At 43.0% G+C, this 21695-nt stretch overlaps 1 protein-coding gene across 3 annotated transcripts in view; it reads right to left on the bottom strand.

Annotated features, from left to right (window-relative positions):
• The window catches only part of CYFIP1 (cytoplasmic FMR1 interacting protein 1), a 121873-nt gene that overhangs the window by 6198 nt on the left and 93980 nt on the right, over positions 1-21695 (bottom strand). For all 3 annotated transcript variants that reach the window (XM_045795309.2, XM_045795310.2, XM_087856736.1), the window contains exons 25-28: positions 19729-19819; positions 18513-18643; positions 5326-5398; positions 4681-4775 (exon numbers count right to left, since the gene is read on the bottom strand). In XM_045795309.2, coding sequence (XP_045651265.1) covers positions 4681-4775; positions 5326-5398; positions 18513-18643; positions 19729-19819 — 390 coding nt within the window. The remainder of the gene's footprint in view (positions 1-4680; positions 4776-5325; positions 5399-18512; positions 18644-19728; positions 19820-21695) is intronic.

The following is a 21695-nucleotide window of genomic DNA, read 5'->3' on the forward strand; positions in this document are numbered from 1 at the left end:
TGGACATCCTGTCTTATTCCTGACCTTAGGGGAAAAGCTCTATTTTTTACCATTGAATATGATGTTCATTGTGGGTTTTTCATGTAAGGCTTGTATTATGTTGTTCCCTTTAAACCTACTTTGTTGAAGGTTTTTATCATGAATGGATATTGTACTTTATCAATTCCTTTTTCTACATCTATTGAAACAATCATGTTTTTTCTTTCTTTTTTTTGGCAGGGGCAGGGAGGGGCAGAGGGAGACGGAGAAACACATGGGGCTTGATCTCACAACCCTAAGACCATCATGACCTCATCCAAAATCAAGAATCAGATGCTTAACAGACTAAGCCACCCAAGGTGCCCCAATGATCATATGGTTTTTATCCTTTCTCTTATCGATTTATCACATTGATTGATCTGTGGATAGTGAACCACTCTTGCATTCCAGGAATGACTCCTACTTGACTGTGAATGACTTCTAATGTATTTGTTGGATTTGGTTTCCTAGTATTTTGTTGAGGACTTTTGCATCAATGTTCATCAGAGATATTGGCTTGTAGTTCCCTTCTTTCTTTTTCTATTTTTTGGAATAGTTTGAGAACAGATATTAACTCTTCTTTAAATGTTCGGAGAAATTTACCTGTGAAGCTATTTGTTCCCGGACTTTTGTTTGTTTGCTTTTCTGATTCTTGATTCAATGTCATTGCTCATAATTGGTCTGTTCAAATTTTCTATTTCTTCCTGTTTCAGGTTTGGGAAGTTCAATGTTTTTAGGAATTTATCTATTTCTTCAAGGTTGTCCAATTTGTTGGCATATAATTTTTCATAATATTCTCTTATAATTGTCTTTCTGTGGTGTTGGTTGTGATTTCTCCTCTCTCATTTCTGATTTTTGAGTCTTCCCTCTCTTCTTTTTTAAAATGAGTCTGGCTAAAGTTTTATTAACTTTGGCTTTTTCAAAGAACTAGCTCCTGGCTTCATTGATCTATCCCATTATATATATATTTTTAGGTTCTATCTCATTTATTTCTGCTCTAATATTATTTCCTTCCTTCTGCTGGTTTTGGGTTCTGTTAGCTGTTCTTTTTCTAGTTCCTTTAGATGTAAGGTTAGGTTGTTTGAGGTTGTTTTTGCTTCTTGAGGTAAGCCTACATTGCTATAAACTTCCTTCTTAGAACTACTTCTGTTGCATTCCAAAACTGAACTATTGTGTTTTCATTTTCATTTGTTACCATGTAATTTTGTATTTCCTTTTTGATTTCCTGGTTGACCCACTTATTGTTTAGTAGCATGTTATTTATGGTCTTTCCAGATTTTCTCTTGTGGTTGACTTCTAGTTTCATAGTGTTGTGGCATGACTTCAGTCTTTCATAATTTGTTGAGACTTGTTTTGTGGGCTAATATGTGATCTATTCTGGAGACTGTTCTGTGTGCACTTGAGAAGAATGTGTATCCTGCTGTTTTAGGATGGATGCTCTGAATATGTTAAATACATCTAATCTAGGGTGTTATTCAAAGTCACTGTTTCCTTGTTGATTTTCTGTTTGGATGATGTCCACTGATGTAAGTGGGGTGTTAAGAGTTCCCTACTATTATTGTATTACTGCCACTTACTTTATGTTTGTTATTAACTGCTTTATGTATTTAGGTGCTTTCATGTTGGGTGCATAATTATTTACAATTGTTTTATCTTTTTGTTGGATTGTTCTCTTTATGATTATACAGTGTCCTTCTTTGTTATCTTGTTATAGTCTTTGTATTGCTACCCCGTTATAGTCTAAGTATTGTTATAGTCTAAGTATTGCTACCCTGGCTTTACCTTCATATCCAATTGCATGATAAATGTTTCTCCATCCCCTCACTTTCAATCTGCATGTGTCTTTAGGTCTGAAATGAGTCTCTTTAGGTAGCATATAGATCGGTCTTGTTTTTTTATCCATCCTGTCACCCCGTGTCTTTTGATTGGAGCATTTATACATTTACATTCAAAGTAATTATTGACAGGTATGTATTTATTGCCAATTTGTTACTTGTTTTGTGGTTGTTTTTGTAGTTTATCTCTGTACCTTTCTTCTCTTGCTTTCTTCTCTCAGAGCTTGCTGGCTTTCTTTAGTGATACACTTTGATTCATTTCTCTTTATTTTTTGCCTGTTACTAGTTTTTTATTTGTGGTTACCATTAGGTTTGTATGTAACATCTTCTCATACAGCAGTCTGTATTAAGTTGATGGTTGCTTAAGTTTGAACCCATTTTTTACTCCTCTCTCCCCACATTTTAGGTATATGGTGTCATACCTGACATCCTTTTATTTTGTGAGTCCCTTGACTTTTATGGATATGTTTATTTTTACTGCTTTTGTGCTTCCTATTTTTCTTAGTTTCACTTATGGTTTTTCCTTTCCACTCAGAGTCCCCTTTAACATTTCTTGTAGGGCTGTTTTAGTGGTCATGAATTCCTTTAACTTGTGTTTGTGTGAGAAACCTATCTCTCCTTCTATTCTGAATGATAGCCTTACTGGATAGGGTCTTCTTGGCTGAATTTTTCCTTTCAGCCTGGTAAATCTATAGATCATGCCACTCCTTTCTGGTCTGCAGAGTTTCTGCTGAAGAACCGGATAGCTTTATTTGGTTTCCCTTTTTTGTAACAGTTTTCTCTTTCTGCTTTTAAAATTCTCTATCACTACTTTTTGACATTTTAATTAGTATGTGTCTTGGTGTGGACCTCCTTGGGTTGATTTTGTTGGTGGCTCTCTGTGCCTCCTGGATCTGGACTTCTGTTTCCGTCCCCAGATTTGGGAAGTTTTCATTCATTATTTCTTCAAATAAATATTCTGCCCTTTTTCTCTCTCTTCTTCTGGGATCTTTATAATACAAATGTTGTTATACTTGATCATGTTGCTAAGCTCCCTACATCTACTCTCATTTTGCATAATTTTATTTCTCTCACCTGCTCAGCTTGACTACTTTCTATTACTCTGTCCTCCAAGTCATGGATTCCTTCTTCTGCTTCCTCTGGCCTACTATTTATTCCAGCTAGTGTATTTTTTATTTTATTTATTGTGTTCTTCATCTCTGATTGGTTCTTACTGATGTCTTCCATCCTTTTTCTTAAACCCAGTGGGTATCTTTATAAGGTTACTCTAAATTCTCTATCAGGCATATTACTGATCTCCATTTGCTTAGATCTCTTGTGATTTTTTTCCTGTTCTTTCATTTGGGACATATTCCTCTCTGTCCTCATTTTCTTTAACTCTCTGTGTCCATTTCTATGTGCTGGGAGATTCAGCTATGTCTCCTGCTCTTCAAAGTAGTGGCCTTATGAAGAAGAGGCCCCTGCCATGCAGCGTCCCCTGTTCACCAGAACCTGGCACTTCAGGGTGTGTCCTATATGTGTTGTGCATGTCCTGCTGTTGTGGCTGAGCTGCTTTTTCCTTCAGTCTAGTTGTCTTCAGTGGCTCTCTTTGCATATTGTGGGGAGTGCTTGGTCCCTGTGGTGTTAGTGCGCCAGTCTAGTGCCACCTATGGCTCGAGTTGAGTCTAGGCATTTACCAGAGATGCAGTAGCACCAAACTAAAGTGTGACTTCCCTGTGTTGTCCCCTGAGCTTTTGCTGGTGGGCAGGGCCTGCAGGCAGACCAGTTGTCTGCCCCCAGCCCACTGCTGGGCCCTCTGACTGGTGTGTGTGGTTATCTTTCCCTCTCTCCAGGGTAAGAGCCACTTGGAAGTGGTGCTGGCCCCATCGAGGTGCTTGCACACTGCCAGGCTGTGGCACCGCCCTAGATGAGCTCCAGCCAAGAGTGTACTGAGAGGCAGAGCTGCGACGGTGAGAACCGGGGGACCACAGTATGGTGGTGTTAGCAAGGTTTGTGCACCACCAATCCTCTGTTGGAGGGTTCCTGTGTCAGGAGTGAGGAAGACCTGTCTGGAGGTTTCAGAGCTGCTGCAGCACAGCACAGGGGAGCGGGGCAACAGTGTTAGCAAGTTAGGTAGTTGCGTGTCAAGCATGGTGCTGGTTACTGCAGGTGGCCATGTGTTTATACTGGGGGACAGGGGATGGAAATGGTGCCTGCTCCATTGTTCCTGGAGAAGTCTCTCAAGGATCTCTCTGTTCTACCAGACACACTGTGAGATGAGTAAACTACTTTCCTTTTCATTTGCCCCAGGCGTTTTTCAAACTGCTGCTTCTGTGCTGTATCTCCATGAGGCTGTTGTACCAGAGATACCGCTAAACATCCTACAATTCATAGGACAACCCCCACAACAAAAAATTATCTGGTCCAAACTGGGGATAGTGCTGCAACCAAGAAACCCTGACCTAGCTTAAGCTGATATAAAATCATGGAACTGTCCCTGATGCCTTGTCTCCTGTATGAGACTCCCACTTTCTTCTGTTATTAAAAAACTATGAAAAAAGTCTTCTTCATGAAGACAACAAAAACAAGTAACATTTACTGTGTACGTCTTATGAGCTAGGTAATGTCCTAAGCCCTTTGCAAAGGTTCGCTCATTCAAACTTCCCAACCACTCTGTAACAAGGTCCTGTTACAAACACCACTGGAGACACTGAGGCCTGAGAAGGCCCGCCCAACTTCATGATGCCTTCCAGGCTGGGTCACCCAGAGCCTGTATTCTGAAGCCCCAGCCCGGCCAGTAGCCTGATGTGGATAGCAGGCTTGAGACAGCTGTCATAGTATGCATTACCTGAGGGGTCCCCAGTCTTTCAATCAGAGGGACAAGATGCAGTGGGGCATACTTTGATTCCAGTCTTTTCATTTTGGCATCAAGTCTCTCTCCCTCTGCAGTGGAAAAAATATTTTAATTTCTGATCCTCTGTACGAAAAACGATTGCTGGAGTTTAGTTTTGTTGAAGAAACAAATGAAAGATTTCTTAAATTAACATTATATATACAGATTCTCTCTGAACATTACAGAACTGGCTTATTCGATATTTTAATTCAAAATAACAGAATTGATTTTCTGTTCATTTTTTAAAACACAAAAATTCCAAATGTAATCAAAATCAGAGAACAGTACAAAACCCTCTGTACCCATCTGCTGCATGTATCAACTCATCACAGTCCTGTGTCAGAGATACTCAACAGCTATGACATGATGAAACAGCAGCATAGGAGCTATTTTGAAGCACATCCAAGACATATCATTCAGCCTTTAATACTTCAATTATTCAATATTAATTTAATCATGTTACATTACCAACTACCTCCAGTTATGACTGAACAGGCACCAAACTCACACAAAACTGGCACTAAGTTCTCTGGTCACAAGGACCAAGTGTCACCACTACAAAGGGCAGTCTGGACTCCCTGGTAAGGGACACAGACTCACCTTTCACGTGGACTCTCGGCAAGATGTTCTGAAATGGGGCTGCATGCAACAGGTCACACACTTCTTCTAAAGACTGGAGCAAAAGAAGAGGATGCATTAGGATGTTTACCTCACCACAAAGACTGACAGGGAAGTCGTGCTGAAAACAAGATCTTTGCCATTTAGTGTAAAACAAATACTATAAGCAGCATGGTGCAGAACTCTCTGGGATGATGGAAATGTTCTCTGTGCTATATACTGATATAGTTACCAGCCACATATGGCTAGTACACCTGAATAACTGAATTTAAATTGTATTTACTTTAATTAATTTAAATACAGACATGAGTAAAAAGCAGTACTGAATATTGAAAACAATGGCCTTTGTTTTCCAGGATTTACCAGTCTGGCAGCCCTAATCTGTTATTTGCTGCCAGCCTCTGAAGAAGTTTGCAACATGACACCATTACATAGACAGGAAGAAGGGCAATGCCTCTGTGAACAGCACTAGATGCGGAAGGAAAGGAGCATCACTTACACACAAGTTCTAAGCAGTCACTCCGAACCTGGTTTTGGACCACAACACCTCTCAAGATGTAATAAAAACCCTACAGAGGACCCATTCTCCAGAATATTGCTGTGTAGAGGGAAAATTCGCCTCTGATATCACAGGGGCTGCAGGACTCCTAAAAACTTATCCCAAACCCAAAGGTGGTCAAGAACAGGGCATTTTTCCAGACGCTGAGGGCCCTGAAGATTGGTGTGTTCACCTTGGGGCAGGCAGAAGATGTGAATGAGCTCTCTCTCATGCCTCCTACTCTACACCCATCTTGAAATCTTAGAATCCCACAGTAATAACAAATTACTAAACAAACTGTTTTCAGAAAGTCAAGACATATATTAAGTGATATTTTTCCTTCTGAGAATTTCCCCAGATGATGGCAAAGCTAAGACCAAGAAGAGGAACAGAAGACTTTCTGTACATCAAAGTGAGGGTCCTATTTGTCACGTAACATTAACCTAGTGCAGCAGCCAGTCAGCTGCCACCTGTTCACCAGGATACTCCCGAAGGAGACTGACCCCTCCACACCCTGTCTTCCGTTCCTGAGGCCAGCAGCAAAGCATGAGCTCCTATGCAGAATATATGTAGTAGAAGCCACCGCTGGGCCAGTGTACCCAGGACATGTTCCCCTGGGCCTTCTATTCTAGTGAAGATGATGTTGGGGGAGGAGGGAGGAACAAGCTAAAAAAAGGGACGGGATCAGATGATGACTGTGTGCTATGCAAACACATGAAGAGGGTGATGTCAATGGAATACTACGCAGCTACAAAAAGGATAAGAAATGTCACCACTTCCTAATGGAGAATGATGTCCAGCATGTATTTACTGTTGTGTGAAAAAGCAACATGGAGAGGAGTGAATGGCCAGCCTGCACCAACAGAGTGTAGGAGGGCAGCTGGAAGGTGACTGACTACAAGAAAGTGGTCAGGCCAATGGACGGCAGATGGGAGACTTGGTTAAGGGACAACAGCTGCCAAGCAGGAATGCTGGGGGCAGAGCCACAGAGGAGAGCTCTGCGGGCAGTTAAAAGAGCCTGCAGGCCAGCAAAAGCACTCAAGAGGGGTGGCTCATCCAGCTGTGCTGCTGCCAGGTGCTATTACCAATGAGCTCAAATTTTTGCCCCCAAACCAAACCAGAAAAACTGAGAATAGCTACAAAAACCAGCATTTAAAACAAACAAGCAATTGACACTCTTCTAAAATTAAAAGTTTATTAAACACACACATGCATAAACTGAAAAAAAAACCACCAAAAAACAAAAAATCAAACAAACAAACAAAAAAACCCAACAACTACATTATCAAACTTTCCAGGCTAGTTTTTTTTGGGTTTTTAAAATTTTTTTTATTTAAATCCAATTTAGTTAGGGATGCCTGGGTGGCTCAGTCAGTTAAGCATCTACCTTTGGCTCACGTCATGATCTCAGGGTCCTGGGATCAAGCCCCACATCAGGCTCCCTGCTCAGTGGCCCCTCCCTACCACTTGTTTTCTCTATCTCTGTCAGATAAATAAAATCTTAAAAATTAATCGATCAATCCAATTCAGTTAACATGCAGTGTATTATTAGTTTTAGGGGTAGAATTTAGTGATTCATCAGTTGCATAGAACACCCAGTGCTCATTACATCAAGTGCCCTCCTTAATGCCCATCACCCAGTTACCCCACCCCGCCACCCACCTCCCCTCCAGCAACGCTCAGTTTGTTTCCTAGAGTTAAGAGTCTCTTATAGTTTGCCTCCCTGTTTTAATCTTATTTTATTTTTCCTTCCCTTCTCTTATGTTCATCTGTTTTGTTTCTTAAATTCCACATGAGTGAAATCATCTGATATTTGTCTTTCTCTGACTGACTTATTTCACTCAGCATAATACCCTCTAGTTCCATCCATGTCCACTGCAAATGGCAAGATTTCATTCTTTTTGATGGTTGAGTAATATTCCAGTGTGTGTGTGTGTGTGTGTGTGTGTGTGTGTGTGTGATCTTTTTTATACCAGGCTAGGTTTTTAGGGAGCAGAATTTGAAAAGCAAAATGAAGCAAACTTCTTCAGAAAGTTAAATCTATCGACACAATACACAAATTCAGAATAAGTAAAATCAACATTTTTGGCTACTGAATCCAATCCTGGTGCCAGCTGGGGCCACTACTGCATGGCAGCATGGTCAGACCCCTCGGGGGCCCTCCCACATGCTTGCTGCCCTGGCAGCTGGGTCACAGTTACCTCACTTTTCTAATGTGACAATGTGAGTATCTCCATTTATAGTAATGGGAACCCACACAAATACTAAGACATATTACCACCTTCCTCAGACAGTCCAAAATAAGCCCCAAGAAGAGATCGGTGTCTGGAGTCTTCAAACCTGTCCTTGGGTTTGGTGGCATTTGGGCATAACCATCAAAGACAGAATGAGAAGAGCCATGCCGTCTTCAACCTTGGAGAGCTTCACATTGATGGACCTGCAGGAAATAGCACCTCCTACTTCCAAAAGGAGAAAAGCAACACCACAAAATTCCAGTCTGGGGCCGGGCCTGGCAGCAGACCTGCCCAACACAGAAACGTTGGCTTCTCACCACTTGCACAAGGTGCACGGACAAGGGAATCCAGAGAGGGGAGAAGAGAGGGGTGACAGTGATCAGAGGGTAGGAGGAGGGGTGGTGACAGGCATCCTTGTAGGGCAGGGCCACTGTGTCCATAAGAGAGCTATGCATGGTGCTCACTGTGCCTCAAGCACGGGCCCTGGGATCTCCTACACTTGACTAGGATGTAGATGGCGCTCTTGTCGTTCACTGTTTCAGAAATATTCATAGACTTATATGCCAAAGATTGCTTTCAAATCAACTGACAACTATGTATAACATTTTTCCTAGGTTCCCAGTACTGTGCTTGCCACTCAAAGGAGCTAATTAAGCACAAGAGTATATACCTAAGACACAGGCCTGGTCTCAGAAGGGAGATGAGGGGGATGTGTGTCGAGTGGGCACTAGAGACCCAGCACTCACCAGGCCCCTGAGGCCTAGAGGATCCCTTCACTGTTGAGGCACCAATTCCCACTGGATTGTGGTAAGGTCTTTAAGAGTGCTGAACAACTCTCACAAGGGATTTGCTTGTCTTGAGAGATATGCAACAGGCATAACTGAAGGAACGAGGCAGCAAGGTTCACATTGGTTTCAGATCACTCTTTTTCTAAGTTTCTAATACAGCATCACACTCCATCCAAAAGCCAATGAGTGTCCAATTGCTGATCCGACAACGGGCACAGACTGTTCCTTTGAGCTGCTGAGAAAGGAGTTCTGCCGTTCCAGCATTGAACCCCTATGATTCTATAATTCTTTTATGTCCATACAAGGATCCTTGACATCTTCTACTTCATAGGCGAAGAAAAGCTTTTGATAGTTTATCTTATTTCCTAAAAGCACAACTAGACCAAGAGGAAAAACCAGCCTTCTAATGGTTCTCTGCCACTAAGAAGTCAATTCCATAAGGCAGTCCTCCCTCAGTAAAACGTGGGGCTCCCTGCCATAACCCAAAGCCAGGGACAAAAACCCCCTTCAGATTTAGACACACAAGGACAAGAAAAATTGCACTGTATGTTGAGTTGAACAGTTAATACATGAAGGGTATCTTCTTACAGTAAATATTTAAAATTCATGATAAGAGATTATGATTTAAAGTAATTCTTCCTGGACAGAGCTGGGAGTTAAGATGGCGGAGGAGTAGGGGTCCCCTTTCTCAGCTGGTCCCGAGTCGAGCTGGATAGGTACCAGACCATCCTGAAAACCCACGGAATCAGCCTGAGACGTAGGAAGATGCATCTGGATCTCTACAAATGAACATCTCCAGCGCTGAGTATTGAGGTACGAAGCGGGGAGCCGTGAATCCGCGCACAGATATCGGAGGGGGAGGGAGACTCCGCACTCGTGCTCTGGAAAGCTACAGCCACCTGCACTGGGGAGCGGGCGGACTCACGGACCAGCACTCCACCCGCGAGAGAGCAGACTGAGACCGTGAGCCTGGGAACGCGCGTGCAACCAGACTGAAAACCGGCACTCCAGAGCGCTGCCGAACCATACAGGGAGCTCGGGAGCGCGCGCGGGGCGGCTGGCGGCTGGTGGTGTTAGAAACCCAAAGGACAGACACGCGCCGACCCTGGAAGTGAGGGCTGGGACGCCGGCGGTGGGGCGCACAACCTGGGACGCTGCAGGGTTGAGCAGCACCAACAGTAACAGAGTTAAAGTGGCCAGGAGAGCTCACTGGAAAGCAGACTGCGAACTCTCTGTTCTGAGACAGGCTGAGATTCGGCCGCTGCTGCTCTGACTCTCAGAAGAGGCACAGCAAACTGCCAGGGAAAGCCACCAGAGAACAAAAGCCTGGAAATACCGGCCCAGAGAGTGCCCACCCCATCCCCCCTCGCAGGGGACACGGAGACTCTACCCAAACAGGGCTGCCTGAGTATCAGTGCAGCAGTTCCTTCCCCCAGAAGGCAGGCTGAAAATTCAAGAAGCCCACATCCCTAAGGACCCTATAAAACAAGAGCACGCTGCCTGGGCCCTGGTCAATAATTTGGGTTCTGGACAACCCCGCAACCTCTCCTCATCAGAATGACGAGAAGAAGAAATTCCCCCCCCCAGCAAAGAAAAGATAATGAGTCTGTGGTCTCTGGCACAGAACTGATGGATATGGATATAACCAAATTATCAGAAATGGAGTTCAGAGTAACAATGGTCAAGATGATGTGTAGACTTGAAAAAAACATTAATGAAAATATTAACGAGAATATAGAATCTCTAAGGGCAGAAATGAGAGCAAATCTGGCAGAAATTAAAAATGCTATGAATCATGCAGTCAAAACTAGATGCTCTGACGGCCAGGATAAATGAGGCAGAAGAACGAATTAGTGATTTAGAGGATGGGATGGTAAAAGAGAAAGCTAAAACAGAAACTTGACTCAAAAAAATCCAATCTCAAGAATGTAGGTTACGGGATTTACTGACTCAATGAAACGTTCCAATGTCAGAATCATCGGCATCCCCGAGGGGTTGGAAAGAAACAGAGGTCTAGAAGAGACATTTGAACAAATTGTAGCTGAAAACTTCCCTAATCTAGCAAGGGAAACAAACATTTGTGTCCATGCGGCAGAGAGGACCCCTCCCAAGCTCAACCACGACAAACCTACGCCACCACGTCATAGTGCAATTCACAAATATTAGATCCAAGGATACAGTATTGAAAGTGGCCACGGCAATGAAATTTCTCATGTGCCAAGGCCAAGGTATCAGAATTATGTCAGACCTGTCTACACAGACCTGGAATGAGAGAAAGGGTTGGGGGGGGCATTTTTAAAGCTCTTTCAGAGAAAAACATGCAGCCAAGGATCCTTTATCCAGCAAGGCTGTCATTCAGAATTGATGGAGAGATAAGGACCTTCCAGGATCAGCAGAAACTGACCAATTTCGTAACCACGAAACCAGCTCTAAAAGAGATATTAAGGGGGGTTCTATAAAAGTAAAAAGGACCCAAGAGTGATACAGAACAGAAAGTTACAATCTATAGAAACAAAGATTTTACAGGCAACATGACATCATTAAAATCATATTTCTCAAAAATCACTCTCAGTGTGAATGACCTAAATGCTCCATAAAACGCCACAGGGTTACAGACTGGATAAAAAGACATGACCCATCCATTTGCTGTCTACAAGAGACTCATTTTGAACCTAAAGATACATCCAGACTGAAAGTGAAGGGATGGAAAACCATTTTTCATGCCAATGGACCTCAAAAGAAAGCTGGGGTAGCAATTCTCATATCAGATTGAATTTTAAAATAAAGACTGTAGTTAGAGATACAGAAGGACATTACATTATTCTTAAAGGATGTATCCAACAAGTGGATATGACAATTATAAATATCTATGCCCCCAACAGGGGAGCAGCTAGATACACAAGCCAACTCTTAACCACAATAAAGAGACATATAGATAATAATAAGTTACGAGTAGGGGACCTCAGCACTCCACTATCAGCAATAGACAGATCACCTAAGCAGAAAATGAACAAAGAAACACTTTGAATGCCATACTAGACCAGATGGACCTCACAGATATATATAGAACACTACACCCTAGAACAAAAGGATACTCATTCTTTTCAAATGCACATGGAACGTTCTCCAGAATAGATCATGTTTGGGTCACAAAACAGGTCTCAACCGATACCAAAAGACTGAAATTATTCCCTGCATATTCTCAGACCACGATGCTTTGAAATTGGAACTCAATCACAAGGAAAAATTTGGAAAAACTCAAACACTTGGAAACTAAGAACCATCCTACTCAAGAATGATTCGATAAACCAGGAGATCAAAAATAAATTTAAACAATTTATGGAGACCAACGAGAATGAAAACACAATGGTCCAAAACCTACGGGACACTGCAAAGGCAGTCCTAAGGGGAAAATACATAGCCATCCGAGACTCACTCAAAAGAACAGAAAAATCCAAAATGCAGTTTTTATATTCTCACCTCAAGAAGCTGGAACAGGAACAGAGGAACAGGCCTAATCCACGCACAAGAAAGCAGTTGATCAAGATTAGAGCAGAGATCAATGAATTAGAAACCAGGAGCACAGGAGAGCAGATCAACAGAACTAGAAGCTGGTTCTCTGAAAGTATAAATAAGATCGATAAGCCACTGGCAAGACTTATTCAAAACAAAAGGACTCAAATTAATAAAATTATAAATGAAAGGGGAGAGGTCACAACCAACACCAATGCAAAAGGAAGGATCATTAGAGACTTTTATCAACAGCTTTATGCCAATAAATTAAACAACCTGGAAGAGATGGAGGCCTTCTTGGAAACCTATAAACTACCAAGACTGAAACAGGAAGAAACTGATTTTTTAAACAGACCGATTAATTATGAAGAGATTGAAGCAGTGATCAAAAACCTTTCAAAAAACAAGACTCCAGCACCTGATGGATTCCCTGGGGAATTCTACCAAACATTCAAAGAAGAAATAATACCGATTCTCCTGAACCTGTTTCAAAAAATAGAAACAGAAGGAAAACTACCAAACTCATTCTATGAGGCCAGTATGACCTTGATCCCCAACCCAGGCAAAGACCCCATCAAAAAGGAGAATTACAGACCGATGTCCCTGATGAATATGAATGCCAAAATTCTCAACAAGATCCTGGCTAATAGGATCCAACAGTACATTAAAAGGATTATCCATCATGACCAAGTGGGATTCATCCCTGGGATGCAAGCGGGGTTCAACATTCGCAAATCTATCAGTGTGATAGATCATATCAACAAGAAAAGAGTCAAGAACCATATGATCCTGTGAATAGATGCAGAAAAAGCATTTGACAAAATACAGCATCCTTTCCTGATTAAAACACTTCAGAGTGTAGGGATACAGGGCACATTCCTCAATTTCATAAAAACCATCTATGAAAAGCCTACAGCAAAAATCATTCTGAATGGGGAAAAGACGGAAGGCTTTCCCTTAAGATCAGGAACACGACGAGGATGCCCACTCTCGCCATTATTATTCAACATAGTACTAGAAGTCCTTGCAACAGCAATCAGACAACAGAAAGGGATAAAAGGTATTCAAATCGGCAAAGAAGAAGTCACACTGTCTCTTTTCGCAGATGACATGACACTCTATATGGAAAACCCAAAAGAATCCACCCCCAAACTACTAGAAGTTATGGAGCAATTCAGTAATGTGGCAGGATACAAAATCAGTGCTCAGAAATCAGTTGCATTTCTATACAATGAGACTAAACAATTTCTAAACAATGAGACTGAGGAAAGAGAAATTAGGGAATCCATTCCATTTACAATAGCACCAAAAATCATATGTTATCTCGGAATTAACTTAACCAGAGATGTAAAGGATCTATATTCTAGAAACTACAAATCACTCTTGAAAGACACTGAAGACGACACAAAAACATGGAAGAATATTCCAAGCTCATGGATCGGAAGAATTAACATAAAATGTCCATGCTACCCAGCGCAATCTACATTTTCAATGCCATCCTGATCAAAATAGCAATGACATTTTTCAAAGAACTGGAACAAACAGCCCTTAAATTTGTGTGGAACCAGAAAAGGCCCCGAATCGCCAAGTAAGTGTTGAAAAGGAAAAACAAAGCTGGGGGCTTCATGTTGCCGGATTTCAAGCTATACTACAAAGCTGTGATCACAAAGACAGCATGGTACTGACACAAAAACAGACACATAGACCAATGGAACAGAATAGAGAACCCAGAAATGGACCCTTGGCTCTTTGGGCAACTAATCCTTGACAAAGCAGGAAAAAACATCAGTGGAAAAAAGACAGTCTCTTCAATAAATGGTGCTGGGAAAATTGGACAGCTACATGCAAAAGAATGAAACTTGATCACTCTCTCACACCATACACAAAGATAAACTCCAAATGGATGAAAGACCTCGATGTGAGACAGGAATCCATCAAAATTCTAGAGGAGAACATAGGCAGCAACCTCTACGACATCGGCCACAGCAACCTTTTCATGACACATCTCCAAAGGCAAGAGAAACAAAAGATAAAATGAACTTGTGGGACTTCATCAAGATAAAAAGCTTCTGCACAGCCAAGGAAACAGTCAAAAAAACTAAGCGGCAGCCCACGGAATGGGAGAAGATATTTGCAAATGATGCTATAGATAAAAGACTAGATAAGATCTACAAGGAACTTCTCAAACTCAATACACAAGAAACAAATAAATCATAAAATGGGCAGAAGATATGAACAAACACTTTTCCAATGAAGACATATAAATGGCTAACGGACACATGAAAAAATGTTCAAAATCATTAGCCATCAAGGAAATTCAAATCAAAACCACACTGAGATACCACCTTATGCCAGTAAGAATGGTAAAAATTGACACGGAAGGAAACAACAATTGTTGGAGAGGATGTGGAGAAAGGGGATCCCTCCTACATTTTTGGTGGGAATGCAAGTTGGTACAGCCACTCTGGAAAACAGTGTGGAGGTCCCTTCAAAAGTTAAAAATTGAGCTACCCTACGATCCAGCAATTGCACTACTGGGTATTTACCCCAAAGATACAGACGTAGTGAAGAGAAGGGCTATATGCACCCCAATGTTCATAGCAGCATTGTCCACCATAGCTAAATCGTGGAAGGAGGCGAGATGCCCTTCAACAGATGACTGGATGAAGAAGATGTGGTCCATATATACAATGGAATATTACTCAGCTATCAGAAAGAACGATTTCTCAACATTTGCTGTAACATGGACGAGACTGAAGGAGATAATGCTAAGCGAAATAAGTCAAGTTGAGAAAGACAATTATCATATGGTTTCACTCATTTATGGAACATAAGAAGTAGGAAGATCAGTAGGAGAAGAAACGGAAGAAGAAAGGGGGGGTACACAGAAGGGGGAATGAACCATGAGAGACTGTGGACTCTGGGAAACAAACTGAGCTCTTCGGCGGGGGGAGGGAATAGGATAGACTGGTGATGGGTAGTAAGGAGGGCATGTATTGCTTGGTGCACTGGGTGTTATACGCATGTAACGAATCATGGAAATTTACATAAAAAACCAGGGATGTACTGTATGGTGACTAACATAATAAAAAATTTTATTATTAAAAAAATAATAATAATAAAAAAAATAAAGTAATTCTTCCTGGGGCACATGAGTGGCTCAGTCGGTTAAGCGTCTCCCTTCAGCTCAGGTCATGATCCCAGAGTCCTGGAATCAAGTCCCATATTGGGCTCCCTGCTCAGCTGGGAATCTGCTTCTCCTCCCTCTGCCCCTCCTCCCTGCTCGTGCTGTGTCGCTCTCCCTCTTAAATAAATAAAATCTTAAAAAAAAAATAAATCTAACTTATCTGGTTGTTAAAAATTCACAAATATTGGGGTGCCTCTGTAGCTCAGTCAGTAAAGTATCTGACTCTTGGTTTCGGCTCAGGTCATGATCTCAGGGTCATGGGACAGAGCCCTGTGTTGGGCTCTGCTCTCAGCAGGGTGTCTGCTTCTCTCTCTCTCTCTTTCTGCCTCTCCCCCTAATTGCGCTCTCTCTCTCTAAAATAAATAAATCTTTAAAAAGAAAAAAAAGTCACAGGCATTGCAGTAGAAGATTCAGTTCTCCCTAACGTTCCCGGAGCAAGGCTGCCTTGGATGTCAGCTGCTTCCTGGCTCCACAGCCAGCCTGCCTGCTCTTTGCAGGACTGCCCAGCCCACCCTATGACTCTAGTGGGTCATAGGTCACCGCGTGGAAAGGGTCTACCCAGGAACACAGCAACAAAGGGGAAAGCCAAAAGATGCAGGTCCTGATGAGAGGCCATCAGCTCCCAGAGGTATCCACGTCCAACCCTGGACTACCTGGCAATATATATATATTTATTGATATTTATATTTATATATTTATACATATTTTAACTTATATATACATATTTTTATTATACAATAAATACATTTATACATATGTATATATTTACACACATATATACACGTGTGTGTGTGTGTGTGTGTGTGTGTATATATTTGTAATTGGATGTAAGGTGGCCAATCCAGTGGCTCGGCCCCTAGAAGCGAGGCGGTCTGAATGCCATGCCCTGAAGCGCGTATGGGCCCCATGATCCCGGTCACTGCAAAACATGACCCTGCTCCAGCCAGGCTCCCAGGACCCTGAAGACAAGAGACTGCTTCAAGAAGAAACAGCAAAAGATCTCCCCAAATACGTCTAGAGACATAACCAATTAACACTGAAATGCCTTTTTCAATACATTTGGTAAGCTAATACTTTCAGAGCAGAGCAAAGATACATGAAGACACAACACACCCTTGAAGAAGAATATGGTAAGGAAACATGTCCTGTCAGGTAGCAAGAGTTAAGTTAGAGCTATAATGAATAAGAATGTGTTGTCATTGGGGCGCCTGGGTAGCGCAGTCCGTTAAGCGTCTGCCTTCGGCTCAGGGCGTGATCCCGGCGTTTCGGGATCGAGTCCCACATCGGGCTCCTCCGCTGGGAGCCTGCTTCTTCCTTTCCCACTCCCCTGCTGTGTTCCCTCTCTCGCTGGCTATCTCTCTGTCAAATAAATAAATAAAATCTTAAAAAAAAAAAAAAAAGAATGTGTTGTCATGCCATGGACAGACATATGACCAATGGGTCATGGCAGAAAGCCTGGACACCGACCAGTGCGTGCACAGAAAGCTGGCAGATGACAGGGTCACGCTACAGATGAGCAAGGAAAGGAGGGGTCCTTCAGCCACTGGAGGAGGGACGGACAACTGATCAACACCATAGAAAAAAAAAGAAACTTCATCCACTCCTACATCACACACAAAAAATAATTCCAGGAGGATTATGAACTTAAAGGTAGAAAGCAAAACTTAAAACCTCCAGATGAAAATATAAAAGAATATCTTCATGACGCCTAGGCAGGAAGGAACTTCTTTAAAAAGATAGAAAAAGTGCTAACTATACCAAAAAAGAGGCTACACTCAAGAGCATCAGTTTATAAAAAAATCACCATTATCAGACTGAAAAGACAAACCACAAACGGAGGAGTCTTTGCTATGTGTGCAACACACAAAGGATATACAAAGAGCTTCTATAAACAAGCTGTAGAAGAAAAAATGAAATTAAAAAAATAAATTGAAAAGCTGTAGAAGAATGGGCAAAAGACACAATGGTGGTTTAACAGAACAGGAAGAGCAAGCAAAAATGAAGATGGCCACCTCCTTAGAGAAAACCAGAAGGCCACAAGAGATTCCGTTAGTCACTAGGTTTCCCAAGTCAGGATGGTTAGTTGTCATGAGGGGACTGAGGGAAGGCTAAACGACACCACAAGCAGGCAATCAGTGGACAGAACAGGTGCCCCTGGTGCAATTTCTCAGTAGCGGTAAGCTTCCAGCATTTGCTTTATTATGCTGTCTACTACAGTACTCATGTATGTAGTAGGACATATGTAGCTTTTTAAACATAATTAAAATTCTACAAAATTTAAAAATCAGTTCTTCAGTCACACTGACCTACACTTCAAGTGCTCAACAGCCTCAGGAACAGAACTTTGCATCATTCAAACAGCTCTCCTGGGCAGCAGTGCTTACCTTACATATATGTCACATATGGTTTAGTTAGATGGAGCAAATACGACATAATAAAACACTCCACAGTGCTCACACAGTAAAACATTCTTAACTGATGAATTACACTGCAGTTTTGTTTTTCTAGTTACGGGAAACAAATTCAAATTAAAGTCTAAATAGTCACACAAGAAAAGAATGGTGCTTTACCCCCCACTAAATAACCCTAATAAATCAGGCCTCTAAAAAATGCCTTTTTCTTTTCTTTTCTTTTCTTTTCTTTTTTTAAGATTTTATTTATTTGACAGAGAAAGACAGCCAGCGCGAGAGGGAACACAAACAGGGGGAGTGGGAGAGGAAGAAGCAGGCTCCCAGCAGAGCAGGGAGCCTGATGCGGGGCTCAATCCCAGGCTCTGGGATCACGCCCTGATCCAAAGGCAGCCACTTAACACTATGGAGCCACCGAGGAGCCCCATAAAAAATGCCTTTTTCTGTCAGCGTGGGGAATGACTCTGCGTGGACTGGGGCTGGACTGGGCTGAGCACTCACCAGGCTTTGCTCGATGAGCAGGCAGAAGAGGACGGCATTGCCCACTTCCCGCAGGTTCTGGAAGCACACGGTCTTCAGCTCCGCATACTCGACAATGTCCTTCAGCTGGTGGTGGAAGAACTCTAGGATGCCTGTGGCAGCAGAGAGTGAGTAGGGGGACCAGGGAGGCTGGAGGCACAGCCTGGGCGCTGGGAGCACTTGTGCTGGCCATGAACCATCCTCTGACACCGCCACTGTGCCTGCTATAGAGATGGCCACAGGGCCCCCGAACCCAACATCTTTGTTTGTCCACCATCTGGGCCTTGGCCCTCGGCTCCACAGCCTCTTTCTCCATCAACCCTGTATCTTCTGAAGAGGCACGCCATTACAAGAATAAAGGAGAAAGACCCTATCATCATCTCCAGCAGAAACAGAAAAGGTTTGGATAAAATTCAGTATCCCTTCACCGGCATAGAAGGGAACATACTTAATCTGATAAAGGACATCTATAAAAAAACCTGCAGCTAATGTCATACTGAGTGGTAAAACCTGCCTACTTTCTCCCTGAGCTCCAGAGCAAGACAACACATTTTCATCACTGTCCTAGAGATCCTGCACATTGTAATAGGGCACAGAAAAACCAGGCATAGAAACTGGAAAGAAAGTTAATATTCCCTAATTTGATCGATACATTAAATGCTGACCCAGGCAAAAACCCACAAACTGACTCCAGAATTTATGGGGTCATGCAGAAGACCTAAAATACCCAAAACAACTCTAAGAAGAAAAAAAGTTAGAGCCTTAACAGGTTTCAAACTCCTCAGCCCAACATGTCAGTTCCTAACTGCCATTTTGCAAGGACCCCCAGGGCAGTCGGACCTGGCAGGTGATTTCTGTGCCCCTCCCCGGTTGGTGATCTTCAAGGTCCCAGTGCTGTACAGGAGTCAAGGCCCCACAGGGTTCAGAGCCTCATCACCCCTCGGTGACTAACGGGTGCTGCCTCCCCCATACTAGCTTCCTCACTCAAATGTGGTGATTCCAACACACCTTCCCACACACCTGCTCCCAGCTGGAAGGCTGGTTTGCTTGTTCTACTGGAAACAATCAGACTTTGATGAGACGTCCTGCCTCCTCCCACCTGGGGCAAGCAGATCCTATGCTTATCAGTAAACTCTGACTTGATTCCCTCCCCTGTGACGTGCACACCTGTGCTGCCCCCCGGAGGCGCCGCACTCACCAGGAGAGCCGTACTCGTGCCGGGGCAGGCGACAGATCTTGGGCATCACCTCCATCAGGGTCTTCACGTACTGCAGGATCGTGCCTTGCAGCTGCGGGAGAGACAGGCTGCGTCAGCCACGGGCCGCCACTGTCCCAGAGGTGGTGAGTGGCGCACGGGGCTTCTAAAAAGAAGTCAGTTAGTAAAACACATGGCAATGAGCAGGACTGAAAATCACTTTGGCTGGGAAAGGAAAACCTATCCGTAGAATGAAAACAACCCCTGCCAGGGCGACTTAACAAGACTAACTAAATGCATGTTCTATGACACAATTCCCCTTTCAGGAGGCAAAGGGTCTGAAGTGTGACAGTGGGAGGGCGCGGAGCTCGGGCTGCATCCACCTTTAGTGAGCACGGTGGCTCTGGGGAAGAACATCGTCATGGGGTGGTTCTGGTATCCCTCTGATGGACGTGCTGGACTGGGGCTCTGTCACCTCATGCGCCCAACACCTTCCAAGTTATGCGTTTTGGGACAGAGGCTCTAGCTGAGGGTCCTAGCAGAGACTGAGTGGGTCACGTAGTCATGGCCATGTCAAAAGACCCAACTTTTATATATTCTAATTGATTTTTGATCCAAAAAGTTGTACATTTTGTCAACTGCTTAGAATTCAGTCATCTTTTGCTTTGCATCGTTAATAATCATATCATCTCCTTGAGGGATTGCCACTTTAACTATGTGGCCATAAATTCAGCTTTAAGGATGGAAAAGACCTGAAGAATCTTACAGAAATGGGCTCAATCACAGAAAGACCACTAAAATAGGGGCGCCTGGGTGGCTCAGTCCATTAAGCGTCTGCCTTTGGCTCAGGTCGTGATCTCAGGGTCGTGCCACTGAGTCACCTCCCTGCTCAGCAGGGAGTCTGCTTCTCCCTTTGCCTCTGTCTCTCCCCCTGCTCATGCTTTCTACCTCAAATAAATAAATAAAAGCTTTTTTTAAATGACTAAAATAATGGAAAAAGATTAAAGATTAAGATTTTATGAAGTTCTTTCTCAGTTAACGGAAATAACACATAGAAAACTAAATCTATGATAGCCTACGGACATCATTTTCTCAGTCTTTCTCTTTCCAAACAGACTTAATGAAAGACTTCTGCAGATAACTTCTGACCTCAATCTGAAGTTACACAGATGAGTGTCTGAATCCTTTATTCACAGTTTAACCCCTGGCACCCAGGAAAGCGGCACACACCATCAGCCTCGTAAGGGGGTGGGGAAGATTACTTCTGCATATAAAGGCCACATTTTCTTATAAGGAAACCTGTATTTTGGCACTTAACTTTTTCTACGAATTAGTTAAAATAACATGGACCTGGCTTTTCCACCCCAGTGAATTCAAGGCTGCGTGCGTTACTGTGATTTATAGTAAAAAATATGTATTTGGTCTTGTACCTGTTCCTGGCACAGAGCTCCTAAAACCCTTCAAATTATCCTAAGAGAGCCTTAAAGGTGTTTCTTGTTGTTAATGAGGTGACTTCTGGAAAGCTCCCACCAATGGGGGCTGGTTGCCAGGAGAACCAACCCCATGGTGAGATTTGGGACTTTTAGTCCCACCCCCAGACCTCTGGGGAGGGGGAAGTGGCTAGAGGTTCATTCAGTCACCAAAGGCCAATGATTTAATCAGTCCTGCCTATGTAGTGAAACCCCCAGAAAAACCTAATAGGGTGGGGTTTGGGGAACTACAACAGTTCCACAGGTCACCGTGAGGGGCCCCAAACTGCACAAGGACAGAAGCCCCTTTCTTCAGGACCTCTAGCTATGTATCTCTTCATCTGGCTATTGACTTGTATCCTTTGTAATAGACTGGTAATCTAGTGAGTAAACTGGTTTCCTGAGTTTTGTGAGCTGCCCTAGCAGATAACTGAACCCAAGGAGGGGGTTGGAGAAACCTCTGATTTATAGCCAGTGGGTCAAAGGCACAGGTGACAAATT

The sequence above is a fragment of the Ursus americanus genome, chromosome 28, assembly GCF_024610735.1.
Source record: "Ursus americanus isolate L20-20 chromosome 28, mUrsAme1.1.p, whole genome shotgun sequence".
In the NCBI taxonomy this organism is placed as follows: domain Eukaryota; kingdom Metazoa; phylum Chordata; class Mammalia; order Carnivora; family Ursidae; genus Ursus; species Ursus americanus.